Source organism: Loxodonta africana, chromosome 19 (assembly GCF_030014295.1).
Source record: "Loxodonta africana isolate mLoxAfr1 chromosome 19, mLoxAfr1.hap2, whole genome shotgun sequence".
Classification (NCBI taxonomy): domain Eukaryota; kingdom Metazoa; phylum Chordata; class Mammalia; order Proboscidea; family Elephantidae; genus Loxodonta; species Loxodonta africana.
Window position 1 is genome coordinate 26,669,288 of NC_087360.1, and position 12,252 is coordinate 26,681,539.

The following is a 12,252-nucleotide window of genomic DNA, read 5'->3' on the forward strand; positions in this document are numbered from 1 at the left end:
GAGACTTGAGCCCTGAACTCAGAAAGAAGGAACTGAATCCCAGCAGCCAAGATGTGGGAAAAGGGAGAGGTCCTTGAGGTAAGACTCAGGACTCGCCAGAAGGACGTGAGCACGTGCTGCAGGCCAGGCTTCCATGGTTTGTCATTTGTCCTTTGCTTATCTCAAGAATTCTAAGGTAGTGGTTCTCAACCCTGGATGCAGAATGGGCTGGGGCAGAGAGGTGTCAAGTTGAGTCCCATCCCAGACCTTGAAATAAAAAACACCAGTCCCAGACCCCATCTCCAGAGGTGGGTTTGGGGTATGGCCTAGGCATGGCATTTGGAAAGCTCGCCTAGGCCCTCCCCATTTCAGATGAGGATGCTGAGGCTCAGGCTCAGATGAGGGAGTGTGGCCTGGCCACTCAGTGGACCAGGTCTGGCTGTGGATGTAAGGGGCTGGGAGTAGAGACAAAGGGGGAGTTCAGTGGTGGGAGGTCTTCTGTGTGCCTAGAGGCCTCTGGTGCTGGTGTCAGGGAAAGGCTCCCTGTACCCCAAGTCCATTTGAGCTGTGGCCTGGAGTCTGGCATGGAGCTGGGCCTCAATGGTCCCCTTGTTGTTTGTTCCTAGTCCCCATCTCAGCCCAGAAGGGCCATTGGTACTTGTAGAAAAGATGAAACAGCGTGACCATCTGCCCCTTCTCAGGGCTCCCACATTCCCAGGGTCCTCCCACATCCGCATCAGTTCCACATTCAGTGCTCAGAACAGCTTCTGTGGGGAAGCTGGGCAGATGTCGCAGTGTCCCCACATACAAGTTTCTTTGCGGTCCAGAGTGGTGGATTGCCTTGCCCTGGGCCCCAGTGGCCGGTGCCTGCACTGGGCCCAAGCTCTTTCCACACCCTCAAGAGGCTTTCCCTGGACCCCAGCTTACCCTGAGCAATGCACAGACTCTGAGGAGGCTCCGTGGTGCCCTAGCTGGGCTGGGACTCAACTTGAGCCCCTCTGCCCCCAGCCTCATGGCCTTGGCCCGGTCCCTTAGCCCTCAGAAGGGCTGACATTCCATCGCCACAGTCAGGGCAAGCCCAGGCCCAGAGTCAGCATACATCAGTCCTGGCTCTGTCACTCACTCACAGGGTGACCCTAATTTTGTCATGTGTAAAACAGCCACAGTGACAGGACCCACCTCCCAAAGCTGTGACAAAAGCTCAGTAATCTCACAATGACTGTATGGCTCATAAGGGTTTAATGAGCGCTAATGATGCCTACTGGTCCACCAAAGGGTGGGCCTAAGACTCTTTACGTAGTAGGCTCACTCCTTCAGCCAACACTTGGTGAGCACCTAATGTGTCCTCACTCCCAGATAGGCTCTGACAGCACCAAGATGAGTAAAACAGGGCCCACTGTCCCAGGCATGGGAAGACAGGCCTCATGCCCAGTTACAATAGTGTGTTCTTGGCAGAGCCCCTGTCCAGCTGAGGCCGCCATACCTTGCTGGCCTCTCCCTCTGAGCTCCAGCCCCACTGGCCACTGCATGAACTGTTTGCGTGTTACTCTTCCCTCTGCGGGCATTGCCTTCCTGCTGCTCTCCCCACTCCCCAAGCCAGGTGACGTGAACCACCTCAGAGCTTCATTCAGGCAGACCCTGAGCCAGGTCAGGCCATTCAGCTACCTGCCAAATGCTTACCTGTTTATCTCCACATGGGTTACTGTGACTATCAGACTGGAAGGAAAAGGACCTGATCTGACTTATTGTCCACTAAGCCCTCGGCCTGGCGTGGTGCCTGGCACACAGGATGCCCTTGGTAAATGTTTGCTAAATGAACATCTAAATGAACGAACAAACATGGGGCCCCAGGGCAGCCGTCAGTTTTGGGAGATGAAGCGAGAAGGACCAACAGGGTCAGATCACGAGGAGCCTTGAACACCAAGCAGAGGAGTGCAGGCTGCTTTACGCAGGGCTTGGGCCAGAGATTCTCAGCCCTGGGTGCACTTCAGAGTCATTGAGTAGCTTTTAACAATTCTGATTCCCCTCAGGATTAAAGCAGAGCCTAGGAGGAGTGGGTCCCAGCCTCCATGTACTTTAAAAAAAAAAACAAAAAAACCCACCTGGTGATTCTAATGTATGGCCAGGGATAAGAACCACCTGTCAGAAAATGAGCAGCCAGGAACTCTCCTCCCACACTCAGCCATCCAGCCAGAGCCCTTGTCTAGGGCTCAGGTTTAGCCGCCCTCCAGCTCAGCTGCGCTGGCTCCGGCCGGGCTGGGGTGGTCTTAGGCAATGTTCAATGTCCACTCCCCACATCAGCCCGGGAAGGGCAGGCAGGACAGCACCATCTGGGTGGGCTGAGTCTAATCAGCCCAGTGCTAACAGATGGACCCCTTTCCCACCCTGCTCGTCCCACCCATGGCTCTGCCAGGCCACCCTGGTGAGTAACTCCTGACCCTGGAGCTCCTGCCTCCCATACACTGCTGTCCTGGGGAAAGGAGGAGGCCCCATCAGTGTCTGCTGTACACCCTGCAGCACGGGAAAGAGCAGGCCTTAGACTCACATCGGGGGTCAGACCTGATGCTGCCACTTCCTAACTGCATGCCCACAGGCAAATCATTTTCCCTTTCTAAACCTCAGTTTCCCACTCTGCAAAATGGAGATGTGAGCACCACAGAGCAGGTTTGTGAAGAGAAATGAAATAATCGCTCCGTTTGTTGAGCACCTACCGCAGAGCTTCTCAGTCCTGGCTGTACATTCGCCCCACTTGGGCAGCATGATGCGGAGGCTGGAGGCTGGGCCCAATCCCAGAGACTGATTGAATTGTTCCTGCATTGCGGGTGATTCTAACGTGCAGCCAGGGCCGGGAACCACTGCCTGACTCTGCCAAGTGCTTCTTGTCCATTATCTTATCACACTCTCACAGCAGCCTGCCAAGTGGGAGTTTTTTTTTCCCATTTTACGTGTGGGGAAACTGAGACTTGGAGACATCAAGCACCTTGCCCGTGGTCATGTGTAGCTGGGACTTTAGCTCAGGTTCCTTAATCCCTGGCTTTTCTTCTACCCCAAGTGGCCTCTAGAAGAGGTGGTAGACCAGAAAGGTTCCAGCACAGGCCTGGCTTCTCCCCTCTTCCAGGGCAGACCTAAGAGTCTCTGAATCAGGGTACTGTCCTTAGTTAAATGTCTTACCTGTGGATATGACTCATTGATACCTTGCCTACAAAGAAGCATATAAAACTTAAAACAATACATATATGATGAAAAGAAAGGAAAAATCCGGGTATCCAGAATGATTGCCACAAAGCCCGCCACGGCCAGTGTGATGTGACTCTGAGTGCCCACAGCTAGTGTCTGGAGGGAATATGGAGAGCAGCCGGTTTCAGTCGTGGTTGTGGAGAGATGTAGCTTTTATTTTGAAATAATTATAGATTCATGGGAAGTTGCAAAGACAGTACAGAGAGGTTCTGTGGCTCCAGGATTTTTACAAGGCTCCCCAGGTGATTCCATTGCACAGCCAAAATCAACAGCCTCTGACCTAAAACCCAGTTCTTGCCTTTGGCTAGTTCTGGATGGGGTGGGTAGGCTTGGGGTCTCCCGAAGCCGGGGTCCACTGCTCAGCATCCCCACCTGTGTCGTCCACTGCTTGTGCTCTTCCATGGATGGGAGCTCTTTCCTCCCAACAGATGTCAGTGTGAGGAAGTGCTTGTGTCCAGCTATAGTCCAGGCCTGTGGCTTCCACCCTGACCTCCCATGTTTCCTGGTGGATCCTGTCTGAAATCTGCCCCTCTGTTCTCTTGCAGATGCAGCCACCATCTTGGTGGATGAGCAGAACAAGCGGCCCTGCTGGAAGTTTCTGCTGATAGGTACAGTGCTCTGCTCCACTCAGGTCCTCTCCATTGACCAGCAACACCCAGGCTGGCCCCCTGGCTACCACCCCAAGCTTACTTTGTGACCTTGGCTTCCTTGGCTGACTTTCCAGAGCCTTTTCAGGGCCTGGTCCTCAGCTCTTCAGGCCTAGAATGTGACTTTATCCACTTGCCCAGAACAAGCAAGCACTCGGAGATTGAAAGTAAATCCAAGAGACGCTGGGTGTAATAGCTTAGCTGATTAAACTGGCATGGGAGCTGGGCCTCCCTGTGCCCTCCCTCCCAGTAGTCAGGGCCAGAGATCGTCACAGGCCAGAGGCCACTGAGGACGTTCAGAATGAGAACCAAGGATGCTAGGTGTTGATTTGGCAGATAATACTCAGCTAATAAAGATGTGTACAGTTCAAACAGATAAAAACTTAAGCAAGTAAAGGAACCAAAGGCAGGTGAAAAGAGTCGGAAAAATACAACAAATCTAGGAGTACGATTACTATCCTCTATGTCTGCCCTTGGGAAACCCTGGTGGCGTAGTGGTTAAATGCTACAGCTGCTAACCAGAAGGTCAGCAGTTCAAATCCACCAGATACTCCTTGGAAACTCTATGGGGCAGTTCTACTCTGACCTATAGGGTCGCTATGAGTCTGACTTGACGGCAACGAGTTTGTTTTGGTTTTTTGGTTATGTTTGCCCTTGAGGTCATGGGTGCTCTCTAGGAGTTTAGCCCTGAGCTTCCTAGCAGCTAAGACAAAGAGGAAAGCCACAATAATTAACAAGGTTTAAAGGGAGCTTACCATTGAGGGGAGGCCATGCTCCACTCAGGAGACAGTGCTGCCCCTAGAACGGGCACTAGGCTTGCAGATTAGTGGATTCCCTACAGACTTGGCCTGGATATGAATATGCCACCGGTAGGGTACACTGGAGGAAACCCTGGTGGCGTAGTGGTTAAGAGCTATGGCTGCTAACCAAAGGGTCGGCTGTTCGAACCCACCAGGCACTCCTTGGAAACTCTATGGGGCAGTTCTATAGGGTCACCATGAGTCAGAATCGACTCGACGGCACTGGGTTTGGTTTGATCTTGGTTAGGGTACACTGTTATAGGCCACCCCCAGTCCCGTTATTTTGAGACACGTTTTGGTCTCCTCCGTTGAGATTCAGAAAGCTACCCTGGACTTTGGTACTTCCTTAACAAACCTGCCCTTCAAGCTTTTTATGTGAGCAGTTCAGCTGCTTGCAGGAGCAAAGGGGAGGAGATGGTGGAGTGCCATGCAGAGTCACAGTACATGCAGGGGCCTAGAGGGAGGGAAAAATGACCCTTCCAGGGACCCACTCATGGGTCATTGAGGAACAGGGGTGGGGTTGGGGGAGGTGGTAACAAAAGACAAGCCTTCGTGGAAGGCTGCAGTTGGATTGGACCCCCAGAGGAGTGGGCAGCCAGGGAAGGGGCTTGAGCAGAGCAGTGGATCAGGAACGTTGTTCTGGCTGCTGTGTATGGGCGGGGCTGGAGAAACTCCAAGTTTTTGTGCAGGGGTGGAGTCCCTCAAGTCCTGCTCCTAAAACTCCCAGGAGCCCACTGTGGGGTTTTCCCTGAGCAGTGGGTAACTCTGCTCCTTCCTTCCGCAGGCCAGTGTGACTTTGGCTCCAAGTGCAGATTTTCCCACATGTCGGGGCAAGACCTGCAGAAGCTAAGCCTCCAAGTGGAGGGTGAGTCTCAGCAGGGACCTGGGCTGGGGCAGGGGGGGATGCTGGGAGTGTTGGGGAAGTGGGGAGGGACCTGAGTTGGGGAAGCTGCCCTGTGCCTCCCCACCATCCCCTCTCTTTGTGGCCTCCATGCAGGGGAGGCCAAGGGATGCCCAGGGAGATAGGGGAGCCCTGAGCACCAGTGTGGCAGGGTGTCAGGAACTGCCTCCAGACCACCCTAGGCGTGAGTATTTGTGGAGAAGGAGCAGGGCTGGCAGGAGCTCCCATCTGTGCCCCCATGGGGCTTAACGTGATACCTGCGTGGTATTGCGCCCAGGAGCCCTGAAGGTGTGCCTCTGCCCCACCTGAGCCCTGTGCAGCGGCTGCAAGCCTGGCGCTCTTCATATATGCTCACCCTCCCCCTCTGCCCCTTCCTCCTTCAATCTGTCAACATATACAGAGACCCTACTCTGCACCGGGCAGATGCCCCACTGTGCCCTGGGGATATAGATGAAGAAAGTACCCTCCTTGCCCTTTAGATTCTCACAGCCTGCTGATTCTGAGGGAAGAGTAAGTTCAGCTTGCCAGGGAAGAAAGAAACTGGTATGCCCATCTATTAGAGAACGAGGAAGCTCTGACTTAGAGGCCTTCGTATCAGTCTTCTCTCGCAGTCATTCATTGATCAGATGGGGAAACCAAGACCAGCGCCAGGGGCAGAAGGCCTGACCTGAGCCCCTCAGTGTTAGGAGGCAGTGTTCGGCCCTTTACCCTTCTCTATGTCCAGGTGGCCTCAGGGAGCTAGCAAGTGTTCTAGGGCAGCCTGGCCTTTGCCCTTGTCCCATGGTGGCCTGCGGGCTAAGTGCCTTGCCCTGGGGAGCCAGTGGCAGTGTGGCTGCAGGGTTTCTAGGAGCTTTCTCAGCGTGGAAGCAAGGGCTCATGCGGACAGCCAGCGAGCCCTGGTAGCAGTGGCGTCTCCAGGTCTCCATGGCCGTGGGCTCTCAGGGAACAGTTGGTCCTTGGTGGGGAGGGCACAGGCCACGCAGCTGGAGCTGGGGACATGCCTGATGGAGACAGGGATGTTGAGGGGCCTGTGGAGGCCGGGAGCAGAGGCATGCCCCCATCTGGCAGCTCAAGACAAGTGCTGGCTCTGCCTTGTCCAGCTGTGACCTTGGCACAAGGCTTAGCCTCTTGGGGGCAGTGTCCTGACCTCCCCAGTGTGGTGCTGGTAAAGATGAAGTAAGGTGACGCACATGTGTGTTTAGCCCAGGCCCTGGCACAGAGTGAGTGCTCGGCCACAAGTGAGTGTGACTGTTTTCCTCTGACCCCAGGCCGCATCCCAAGACTGCACAGAGACTTGGGCCACATCACACTCTCATGCCCAGTGTGTATGAAAGCCACTTGTTGCTTGGTTTTAATTCAGTGAGCAAACGTTTATGTAGGACATTTTATGGGAAGGAAAGCCAGGGAAACTGAGGCTCATTACTCTGCTCAGGGTCAGAGACCCGGCAAGTAGCCAAGTCAAGATTCAGGCCCTGCCCTGTCTGGTTCTGTGCCCGTGCTGCTTCCCTGCACCCCTGGACTTAGACACTCCCAAGTGTCGGATTCTTTACATCCATCTTCCTGCTTTGATCCCCAAAAAGCTCAGGCAGCCACCGATGTGGTCTTCATTGGATGGAGAAGCAGAGTGAGGCCAGGGGGTGGCCCTCGGCCATAGATGGCCTGGGGAGGTGGTGTCAGCGTAATGGGGACAAGCCAGAGGCTCTGCCTTTGCAGGCTCAGCCTGCTTCCCAGGAACGGAGCGATGAGATCCCTAGGACTTCCCCAGGGTCTGCTAATTCCTGCTTCTTGGTGGGAGGGGGGTTCAGGCTGGCATGAGTGTATCCCTCACTTGCCTCTGTCTCCCTATCACCACAGAGGAGAGGCGGGCCAAGGAGTGGCCGCTTGATACTGTGGAGCTCCCCGAGGTCCATCTGGAGGACTGGTTGGAGAAGAGAGCCAAGCGGCTGAGCTCAGCCCCAAGCAGCAGGTACAGGTTCCATGAGTATTCTCCTCCTATGCCCTCTGGAAGCAAGACCCTAGCCAGCCTGCCCTGACTTGAGTCTCTGTGAACTGTCCAGGCTCAGGGGCCAGACATAACTCCCCCAGCAGAGTTCCCTGAGGGCAGGACCATGTTGGGAGTTGTTGGTCCCCTAGGCCTGTTTCCCTGGCCTTGTCCTATCCCTCAGTTGGTCATCTCCACATTGGAGTGGCCAAGCAGATTTGACTCCACATCACTGCTCTATTCTAGGAGGGAGGAGCCAGAGCCCTTGGTCACTGACACCCCCCTGGGTGCCAGTCACTGCATACTTGCTTCCTTACCTGCTGTCCCCCTGGGGCTCTGCCAGTATGCATGGTTACCTTGACTGTGCAGAAGGGGAGACTGAGGCTCACAGTAGGGTATGACTTGCACAAGGGTACACAGCTAGGAAGAGGCAGAGCTGAGATTGTACAGAGTGTGACAACAAGACCACTTCCCACTGGAAGTGGGCAAGGGTGGGCCAGCCCCAGCCCTCAGTGCTCAGAAGTAGACGGGAGCCACTTCAGCTCTTGTGCTGGGGACCATGCTGGGTAAGGGGTCCTCAGTGTGTGCTGTGTGCCATCCTGTGCCCTCCTCCTCGAGGGGAGGGCCTCTGCCCACACTTCACTCACTGATCGAGACACAGGGGAGGCAGGGACTTGCGAAGGCCACACAACATCAGAGTCAAGGCCAAAGCCAGGTCTCCTGGGCAATTCTCCCAGGTATTGAAGGAGAGAACAAGGGGTTTAAAAGAATGTGTCCGTGAGTGGTGACTTTGTACAAGTTGCCCCACCCTGGGCTACCTTACTTTCCCCATCGTGAAACGGGGCATCAGACCCTATTATGTCCAAGGTCCTCCCCAGATTGCTGTGGTTTGGCCTCATGGGCTGGTGGCTTGTGGGCCTAGGGAGCCTGGTCAAACCATCTGTGGGTGAGGCCTGCCTTCAGGGCCATGCCAGGAGGGGAAGGGTTTGCTTCTTGCCTTCTCTGTGCCTAGTGAAAAAAAATATATTTTTTAAATAACTTTAATATAAAACAATAAATATATATTTTAATAACATTGTGTTTCTGGTAAGGTTTACACAGCAGCTTAGGTTCCCATGCAGCAATTTCTACACAAGCTGTTCATTGATATCGGTTACATTCTTCACGATGCGTGAACATTCTCGTTATTTCCATTCTGGTGGTTACATTTCCATTAATCTAGTTTCTCTTTTCCCTAACATTCTAATCTTTGTTTTAAAGTAATTGTTGACCGTTTGGTCTCATACAGGTGATTTTTTTTTAAGAGCACAGCATTTATAAAAAAATTTTTTTTTTTTTTTTATATAGGTGATGTTAATTATTTTTTGAGCCATTCTGTAATTTAGCTACAAAGTGCCGCAGAGGTTAATGTCAGTTTAAGGTTTGAAGAGTATCTTAGGGCAGTAGTCTTGAGGAGTCCACCAATCTTGACCACTTCAGTAGGTCTGTATTATTATTATTTTTAACGTATTTAAGGTTCTCTTCTATATTTTTCTCTCATTCTATCAGGGTCCACCTATTGTGGCCCTGATTAGAATGGTTGGTAGTGGTAGCTGGACATCATCTAGTTCTTCTGGTCTCGGGGTAGATGAGTCCATAGTTCATGTAGACTGTTTGTCCTGTAGTCTAGTTTCTTCTTTGAGTCTTTGGTTTTCTTCTTTCTGTTTTGCTCCAAACGGAGAGAGACCAATAGTAGTATCTTAGATGGCTATTTGAAAGCTTTTAAGACCCCAGACAGTACTCACCAAACTAGGATGTTGAACATAACTGTTTTTTACCCTTATTTTAAACCTGTGCCCAGTTTTTGTCCCTCCCACCTTATGAAAATACAGTATATAAAAAAAAAAACAGTATAGGCATGATTGAAATGTTGGATGTGATGTGCCTTCCTGCTGGGCCTGTCTGAAGGGTTGTGATTTTGGTCATGTGGGCACCCTCTTGGAATTGGCCCTCGTTAAGGATCCCTGTCTGTGCCCAGGCTGCTTCAGCCCAGGCATCAGAGGCTGGGCTGGCTGGAGGCTGCCCTGGGATGGGGGGCTTCGGGGGCTTCCCCGCTATCATAAGCCCAGTTCAGTTCCACTGCCCTCCACGCTGCTCCTTGCATCTGGCCCACACTGCGTCCCATCTGTGCTCTCCCACTTACTTATCATATTACTCCGGCTGCTCACCTCCCTGCTCGGACCTCCCAGGCCCTGCCCTGGGAGTAACTCAGGCCTGGGGACCTCACGGGCTGTAGAGACAGGATGCCCTGAAGTCCCCACCTTGACACAGACAGGTGTGTCCCAGAGCTCTCTAATGCAGAGCGCCAGTGATCATGAGACTTGGAGGACCCAGGGGGTGAAATCGAAAAGCTCAGGCTAAATGGGTGGCCCAGAGTCACAGGGAGAGGTGAGGACCACATAACAGGGTTGTTTGGTACTTACGGTGTGCCCAGCAGCCTGGGCATTTAGGGGGATTAGCACCCCATTTTGCAGCTGAGAAATCTGAGCCTCTCCAGGAGGTTGTTACATACCTGCTGTCCTTAGCTGTCACTTGAGAGAAAACCCCTGCTCCAGGTCTGGACCCTAGGCCGCATCTGTCGCACGGGCCATGTTCAGGCTGGCCAAAGGCCCTGTCTAGCTGGAGTCCTGCAGCGACAGCAGCTGAATGCCACGATGGCAGTAGCTGTATCTGGAATGGAGCTTACAACTGGGGACCACCCTAGGCTCTAGGGGGTCTGAACCCTCTGATGCCCAACCTGGCCCCTTGCAGGGATCTGCTTTCCCGGAACCACTTGATCTCTGTGCCTGTTGCCTGTCCACCTGCTTCTTAAGGGCTCTGAGCCATAAGTAATTACTCTTTGGGCAGACAGACCTGTCCAGCCTGGAGAAAAAAAGGGGTTGTTGGAAGGGAGGTGACCATTTATTATCACTTTTCCCATCGCCACCTTGGTCTTCTGCAGCCCTCTTCCTGCGGGCCGATCTTGTGAAAAATCACGCCCATACCCTGCAGCCCGTGGGCTTTAGGCTCTGTCTCTGCACCCTTGCCCCTCACTGTACCCCTCGGCTGCCTTGCTCTGTTTCCCAAGTCTCCTCCAGCCTCCAGCCAGTCCTGCACGGAGGTGGCCCTTAACCACGCATCGTTGTCATTCCTGGAGGGCAGGCCTGGGCGGGCGGGTGTGTGCCCAGTGTGTGGTGGCTGCATGAGTGAGCACTCAGGGGAGGAGGGTCCCGACCTGGAGGCCTGCCACCCTAGGTGTTAGTGCTGGGATCCCCTTGTGGGGACCAGTCTAGGGGACCTCAGGGAGCCCCTGTCCCTCTCTGGGTATCTGTTTCCTCTCCCAGAGCACAGGGCACAATGGCTACCTGGCCCACCCTGGGGCCACCCAGACCTTCAGGCTCTAACCCCCATCGCCGGGCAGAGCCTCGAGATCAGCTGGGTCAATGCTCCTTGTAAACCCGGGAGATGGCAGCTCCGTAGGGCTCCGGCCTGGCAGCGTTGCCCTGTCCCCTTCAGCAGACTGACCCTAAGGCACCTGCCAAGAGCAGACTGCGGCAGGAAGGAGAGGCCAGCCTCAGACACACAGGCTAATCCTCCGGCGAGGCCAGAGCTTGTCCCTGCTTCCCATTGTTGGCTCTAGATTGTGACTGTATCCCACTTAATCTCCCCGTGTGTACCCCTCTCTGGGCCAGTGCTGTTGTTCTGGCCCGGCCACCTGCCAGACTCTTTTTTCCTTAGGATTAGGACATGGGTGGAGAAAGGCAAAACAGAGTCGCTCTTGTTTGTCCTTCTGCATGGGGGAAACTGAGGCTACAGGAGAGGCCACGAGTGCAGAGTCATGCCGCACACATGCCTCAGTGTCCCCATCTGCACCATGTGGGATTGGAGGGTGCGCTCTGGGGATCAGGCGGTTTGCCTGTGTCTGGGGCCTGGGCCATGTGTGAATGTCTGTGGCTGAACCCTGAACCCAGTAGCTGGGAACCCAGCTGTCAGGGAATCTTGCCCATTTCTAGGCTCCCTGGGGGAGCCCTGCTATCAGCCCCAACCCAGCGAAGAGCCTGGTCTGCCTGACAGCTGGGGCACTCCCTTCCCATAACCGCGGAGCCTCCTCCACTCTCACCCTTCTGCGGCTGGCTGGCAGAGTCTAGGAAATCTCCCCATCACCATAAATCATGCTGAGAGCTGCTTTCTGCTCTTTCCAGCAGGCAACCAGCAGCAGAGCAGGGGGTTTCCCTGTCCTCTGGCAGCAGGAGGCCCTAGAGGCTGCACTGAGGGCTGAAGCCTGCCTGAAGCCCACACTTGGTACAGCAGCCAGGTCCTGAGGACAGGCAAACTCCCAGTCCCCCCACCACTACCTTGGAAGCCTGAGGCCTCTCCACACCTCGAGACCCTTTCCTTTCTGCAGAGGGTTGGCCAGTGGGGCCTAAGCCTGCTAGGAGCTGCCAGGACCTTGGTCACTGGCCCCGGGGGATGGGGTGGCGGGGAGGGAATAGGGAGCAGAGGGAATGAGAGGGGAGGGAAACAAGTGGGGTTGACGTCTGAGTTGCATTCCAGGCCTCCCTCCTCCATTCCCTGACTGTAGCACCAAAAGTTGCCTCATGTATAAAATGGGGTTTGTGTAAAGATTCTTGAGGATCCCCTAAGCCATGGTTTCTGACCCAGAGTAGGGCCTGGTCATGAGAGAGAGCT

At 54.2% G+C, this 12,252-nt stretch overlaps 1 protein-coding gene across 5 annotated transcripts in view; it reads left to right on the forward strand.

The window, feature by feature from the left end:
- ZMAT5 (zinc finger matrin-type 5) overlaps nucleotides 1-12,252 on the forward strand; it is a 28,824-nt gene that overhangs the window by 15,187 nt on the left and 1,385 nt on the right. For 4 of the 5 annotated variants that reach the window (XM_010598751.3, XM_023559252.2, XM_023559253.2 and 1 more), the window contains 3 exons: nucleotides 3,762-3,824; nucleotides 5,448-5,528; nucleotides 7,419-7,530. In XM_010598751.3, coding sequence (XP_010597053.1) covers nucleotides 3,762-3,824; nucleotides 5,448-5,528; nucleotides 7,419-7,530 — 256 coding nt within the window. Of the gene's footprint in view, nucleotides 1-3,761; nucleotides 3,825-5,447; nucleotides 5,529-7,418; nucleotides 7,531-11,765; nucleotides 12,012-12,252 lie in introns of those variants that run through there. The other variant, XM_064272493.1, reaches the window with a different exon arrangement.